General features: G+C 39.2%; 1 protein-coding gene across 1 annotated transcript in view; it reads left to right on the plus strand.

The window, feature by feature from the left end:
- The first annotated feature begins 995 nt into the window (after positions 1-995).
- The window catches only part of opn4xb (opsin 4xb), a 9,459-nt gene continuing 3,601 nt past the window's right edge, over positions 996-6,853 (plus strand). Inside the window, exons 1-5 of the mRNA XM_034871124.1 lie at positions 996-1,296; positions 3,320-3,453; positions 3,572-3,775; positions 5,196-5,367; positions 5,885-6,046. Coding sequence (XP_034727015.1) covers positions 1,130-1,296; positions 3,320-3,453; positions 3,572-3,775; positions 5,196-5,367; positions 5,885-6,046 — 839 coding nt within the window. The 5' untranslated portion in view covers positions 996-1,129. The remainder of the gene's footprint in view (positions 1,297-3,319; positions 3,454-3,571; positions 3,776-5,195; positions 5,368-5,884; positions 6,047-6,853) is intronic.

Here is a 6,853-nt window from a genome sequence, read left to right on the forward strand (position 1 = left end):
GTTTGAAACAATGAGTGACCTTAAAATGTCTGTGTGTGTTGGTGACTGTAAACGCAATGCAACATGCAATACGTTTCAAAGACTGGTCAGCTTGTTACGTAATTGACTTCTGTAATGAGTTGCAGAGTGGCAGGAATCCATCCACATGAAGTGTAATGCACATGCATCATTGGGTGCCTAGCATAAATGTTAATGCTGATAGTGTTAGTGGGCACTATGTTTGTTATGTAAGGATCTGGAAGGTAAAGAGTTAGAGCAGTGCTGAGCCTTATTACATGAAGGGAGGGTTGATGGTTGGAGAGAGAGAGAGAGAGAGAGAGAGAGAGAGTAAGAGGAGGGCTGAGAGAGCAACACAGAGCAACATGGGACAGTGAGAGAGAGACACACATAGAGCGAGATGAGAGGTTAGGAGTTGGCAAGATAATCAGCGACAGGCCACGGGTTTAGAGCGTGGTGAGCAGCTGGTTGTGACTGGTGAAGAAGCTTCAGGCTAACATTGAATGGACGGACAGTGACAATGTGCAGCCAGTGGGGGATTTAATATACTGGATGTATATTCTCAACTCAATAACCCAAGTATCAAACAGAAAACTGCAGACCAGAGGAGAATAACCGAATGGATGTTCCTTCAACATTTTGGTACATTAATTTTTTTTTGGTTTATTTCATTTATCATGGACCATGTGCAATTTTAAACATAAATATGACCATTTGATGCACTGTACCAGCGTTAGCCAGAAGCTAATTTACATCGGCAGTCCCCTTTGGAGATAACTTATGACTTAATGGCTGTGGACGTCTTTTATCATCTAACACTACTGGAAAAAGAAGTAAAAGAGGAACTAATTAATGTAACATTTGCAACTTGGTACAGCACATGGACTTGACATTTCACAAAGTGGAACTCGCCTACTCCTTCGTGTTTAGTACACAGTACTGAATGGGTAGTTTATGATGAGAAAAACAAGGACTTCCTTCAGTAAAGTGAATAAAGAAGACGTACATCTCCCTTGCATCTCTTGTACAAATGATACTACAATGGCAATCAGAAACAAGCAAAGCTAACTTTACAAACTGGTAAACCCATTGCATCCTACCATGTTGGCAGCCCTGATGAGGTGTTTGAACCATGTGGTCCACTGAGAACATGGAGCCAGAGAACAGACACACCCAGAACAGCTTCTTCAGCAAGGTGGATGTACCTGACTATGTTCACTACATCATCGCCTTTTTTGTCTTTGTCATCGGAACACTGGGCATCACTGGCAACGCGCTGGTTATGTTCGCCTTCTATAGGTGGGTTTGTGTGTGTAATCATTGGATTTTGACTGAGCAGAAGTCTGCCTATATTTGCCCTTACGCTTTGTCAATGTGGGTCTTGTTTCAATCAGACCCCTGAGGGGACGTTATAATCACTCAGAGATCTCACTGTCTCACAGACAGAGAGAGCTTTTGTTGGCTTTGATGTGTAGAAATGCATTTATATTTCCGATTGAAGGTTTTTGCTGTCTTTTATTACTGCAGAGTGAGGTCAAGCATTTGCCACTTTGTATTTTTATTAATTTTTTACTGAGGATCAACGTTGTTTCCAAAAAGCTGGTGATCACAAGTCAATTAATCTCTGCCTCTTAGTGTCCTGGCCAAAATTTCATCTGTTGCATGGCATGGAAGTAGAATGAGGTGTTCAGCACTGCAGTAAATGTGCCCTGCATACTTAAAAAACGATGTGAAGTACTATCACTACCAGGTTTCATCTTGAATATAAAGAACCTTCCACAGCCTTTTTGAAGCAAATATGCTTCTGCATAGCAAGTGCAAAGTGAACACAAGTGAAGATGACAACTGAGGCTTTTAAATGTGCTATTGCCCTAATGCAATTATTTGTGTGCAGTGTAAAAATCTGCATTTACATATAACTGAATACTTTTAACCATCATAAATCAAATTTACGATGCATTTCAAATCATTAGTAAAATAATTTCCTATAGAGTCAAATGCGTGCCATTTGGCAAGATGAGTGACTCTTAAGGTCAAAGAGGAAGAATGTGTGTTATTTATTGTGTAGTTTTTACTACCATTTACCTCTCGCTGTGCTACTGACGTTAACTAAAACTGTGTCAGAGATAGAAAGTGTGTCCGTGTGTGTGTGTGTGTGTGTGTGTGTGTGTGTTTGTGTGTGTGTGTGCGTGTCTGGGGATTGTCATGAGCTTTTATAATCCATCTGTCCATTACTGTAGATAGATTAGATGGGTTCTCCACTGTGTCATGTTGATCATTTGTGTGTACTGAATCGGAAAAGAGCATGATGTTATGGGTTCCAAGAAAATCATTTACACTGAACAACACATATGCACACGCACCTCACACACGTAACATGATTGTTTGGTCTTCGATCAGAGAGCAGCTACTTTTAATTCAGTAGACACAGAAAAAGAGTTTAATCAATATGTGGCTGTGGAGGAAGACGGCAGGTCAATATAATGCTCAATCAAGCTTCTTTGAATGGAGTTCATTCAGAGTTGACCAGTTCAGCAAAGATCTACAAGTGTAACTTTAAAGTGTCTCTTTTCCTTCTCTTAAATCAAAAGCAGGTTACACTTTACTTGAAGGTATATAGTATACAAAAGACAGACATGACACTGTTATGAACATGTCATAAAACATTATGAACAAGTCATAAATGTTTATGACTTAATGCTTCTTTTGGTATGTGTCATTCGCTTTTGTCATGACAAGTTATGGTTCGGTTTAAGTATCATGATTGTGTCATGACAGTGTTATGTGTTCATGACACTGACTTATGATGAAAGCTTCCATCAAAGTGTTAACCAAAGCATGACTGACCGACCTTTATCACAACACACGACCAAGGGATAAGCTAATTGATGCCTGAGCAGTTTATTTAGCTCTCTAACATTTTGATCAAAATATCTATAACAAAAAGAAACAAGCCTCAGAACATGCTTATTGTTTTCTTCCTATCTTTTACATTATGTGATTGTTTATTATCTGTTCACCCAGTCACACAGGGGCGCAGAGTAACAGATTAAATATATTATCAATAAATGTGGTTTTTAATGTAGCATAAATGTCCTGTTTTTTATTTCCCTGCTGTGCTGCCATATAAGTAAACACAAATAAGTAAACTTTGTCTGAAAAAAACACAACCTGAACAAAAGCTTAGATGTTGACTAATCAAAGTAAATGAAGGGCAAAAACATGTGTAGAGTACATTGTTCACACTTAAATTAAACTTCTTCCTTTCCTTTCCTTTACTTCCTGTGTGTGTGTGCTTGTGTGTGTGTGTGTGTTTGTGTAGTAACAAGAAGCTTCGTAACCTGCCTAACTACTTTATTATGAACCTGGCAGTCGCTGACTTCCTAATGGCTTTCACACAGACCCCCGTCTTCTTCATCAATTCTCTCTACAAGGAATGGGTGTTTGGAGAGATTGGTAATGCTCACATCTTTCAATCGTACTTAAGTGATTATATTATGTAAAAAATACATTAGATGAACAAGTTTTCTAGTCTTGTTGTTGAGTCATGTCTTTATCTGTTCCTCCTCTACAGGCTGTAAGATGTATGCATTCTGTGGCGCCTTGTTTGGCATCACCTCCATGATAACCCTACTGGCCATCTCTATCGACCGCTACCTTGTCATCACCAAGCCTCTGCAGGCCATACACTGGGGCTCCAAACGAAGAACCACCCTGGCCATCATTATGGTCTGGCTTTACTCTTTCGCTTGGAGTCTGGCTCCTCTTGTTGGCTGGAGTGAGCTTCTTCTACCTTTTCTTGTCATCCTACTTCACCTGCTTTAAGAAATGAAGCTTATTAATACTGTGCAGTATACACGACAGAAACAGGCAAATGAGCAAGGCCTCATTTATAAAACTGTGCATAGGATCCTTTCTAAAAGTGTACATGAGCCCTAAAGTCAAAAATGGCGCACGCCAAAACAAGGTTTCCTTCATAAATCACAGATTACCCACAAGTATGTGTACGTGAATCAGCATCTTATCCCACCCTGTACACGCCTATTTTGAACCATAAATAGTTAATGCAAAGCACCTCATGAATACTGATAGGTATGTATCAGTATTCATGAGTTATAACTTATGTAATAATGACCCTGGCAGTTGTTCTTTCCTTACGCCAATTCATGACGACTGGTGGAGAACAAGCAAACAACTTCTCAGACGTTCAGGAATTGCTGCAAAATGAATTATAATTTTGGCCTGTTCTCGCACAGTGTAGGAAACCTGATCAATAGACCATGCCTGCAGTATAGTAATAATACCGTCCAAAACGGCAGGCATTACGGCACTCTGAGACAGCTTCGACCTATATGATAAAATTTAAATAGAACTATATATTATATCCAAACAAGTCTAACCGGGATGGCACAGTCCTGGTCACTGGACTGGGTCTACTGAACCCAATTCACTACATAGACCCAAGAGAACAGATTTAGAGAAATTTAAATCGTCAAATTAGCCAGTCATCGTCATGGACCCTGAAGTCTCCTTCTCTCTTGATTCTGGCACAACCGTAGTCCTCCTGCAGAACCAGCAGTGTGTCATCATAGACCGTTAATACAGTCTATGGTCACCATGCCGTCTACGCACAGGGTCAACGCAGTATTTATGCTTTTAATTTATTAAATAAATTAACTTAGACATATATTTAGTTGTTTAGGCTACACTGTGTTCTGTTGTTGTCTAATTGTAGTGTATTTGATTATGTATTCCATGCAGTCAGGCCTATATTTTTCCAACAAGTACCTTCTGCAATCTGACTTCTGTTCACCAACTCATCATCTGAAACACCAAATCCCATTTTGTATCCAAAATGTGCGTCCACATGGGTCAGAGTTTGCGTTTTCCAGTCAAGTGTGTTTTTTATAAATCACAACCTTTGCGTGGGAAGTGGCGTACGCACATTTTCAGCCCCGTTTGATGTGTACGCCACCTTTATAAATGAGACCCCTGTGTGCTGTAGATAAAACTGATGTAGGAATGAATGTAACTGATTTCCACTTACATCCCCTGCAGTTAAACAATTCTCCTGTTTTCTTACTTTAACCTACTGCTCAACAGACATTACATCCAAACAAGTTCAAAAGCAAAACTGTTGACCTGATATCTTACTTTCTGTGGGTAAAAAAACTTCTGATGTTCTTTCACTCTTTTAGGCTCATTTATCCCAGAGGGCCTGATGACATTTTGTACATGGGATTATGTCACATACACATTGGCCAATAGGAGCTACACGATGATGCTGTGCTGTTTTGTTTTCTTCATTCCACTGGGAATCATCTTTTACTGCTATCTCTTCATGTTTCTGGCTATACGGAAGACTGGCAGGTACTGCAACTCTTAAATCAGAGAGTATGTGTGTGTTAAGTAATTTGTGCCTGTGTGGCTGGAGATACATGGAGCAAGGAGTTTGGAGAGTTTGCATTTAAAAATACAAGTAATCCAGAAATCAATTTTGCTCAATTAGCTTTTGTCTTTTTTTGCAGTATTTCTAAATCTCAAGGATCTAATTTCTACTGTTTACCTACAGCTAACTATTACTGTTTGTTCAAAAGTGTGTTTGGTAATTTCTTTTTGATCCAGTAGATGTCTAACAAAACTGTGCTACACATCTCAGCAAATGCAGATTTTTTAGATGTTCTAATGGAGAACGGCATGTGTACAATTTAATAATGTACGTACCATAAGCCCATATCCTTACAATCGTCAACTACCGTCACAAGAAGTGGATATTACTATAAGTTATTTTTGGCTAAATTGGCCAGTATCCCATACATTTACCTGATATTTATGTTAGGGTCTAGCTCTCTATTTAACTGCCCCCTCTGTCCTGCTCCACCTACAGGGAGGTAGAGCGTCTGGGGACTCAGGTGAGGAAATCCACCCTGATCCAGCATAAGTCCATGAAGAGTGAGTGGAAGATGGCAAAGATCTCATTTGTCGTCATTGTGGTTTATGTCCTCTCCTGGTCACCGTACGCCTGTGTTGCAATGATATCTTGGGCCGGGTAAGACTTCTTTTATAGATAAGAATGTTTATGCAATGGTTTTAGTGTGCTTGCACATTTAGGGTTATTTCAATTAAGACTAGAGTTGTGATTTTGGTTTTCGTAGTTTTATTTTGTGTCTGTTGACTTTGAATGAAGCGTATTTTATGATGATAAAATTACTGTTTATTAACATGGAGTCTGTTGGGTTTAATGACTTCTCCAGTATTTTTAGGTTTAGAAAATTATCCTTATTTCTGACAGAGAGTCAAACTCCTTAGAAATCCTTTCCAAAATGTTGTCAGACACTTTTGTGGGTGTAAATTGAAGGTGCATTCAACTGCCCAATAACTTAGGCTTGTAGCTTGTTTTGCTTAATACTCGACCAACGTCAAAGAGTTTTGTTCACATCAGTCATTTAGACACAAAAACACAAGAAAATGGGGTTGAAAAAATAATCCAACCCACAATCATAATGCTCTCTTCTATCGTTCCATTAAAACTTCTGGGATTTCTTCATGCAAGAAGTCACAAAATAAACTGTAACATCTAGAGATGTTTTATATGTCTGTCTGGCTTTTCCTTTAAAAAAAATCTACATATCTGGATGTATCAAATAATTCATCACATATTAATGAATGGAATGAGGCTCAGCTGGAAACACTAAGAAAACCCATATTTAACAGACTTGCCTTGATACTCACGTTCCGGGTGACTGCAATGGTCCGACTTAGAGTATGGATGGCTTGCTACCATAGACCGTTAAAATAAATGGACAGAGCATGTGTGACGTCACCCATTGGTTTGTGGGGATCAGAAATGAGTCGT

Source organism: Etheostoma cragini, chromosome 5 (genome assembly GCF_013103735.1).
Source record: "Etheostoma cragini isolate CJK2018 chromosome 5, CSU_Ecrag_1.0, whole genome shotgun sequence".
NCBI lineage: Eukaryota > Metazoa > Chordata > Actinopteri > Perciformes > Percidae > Etheostoma > Etheostoma cragini.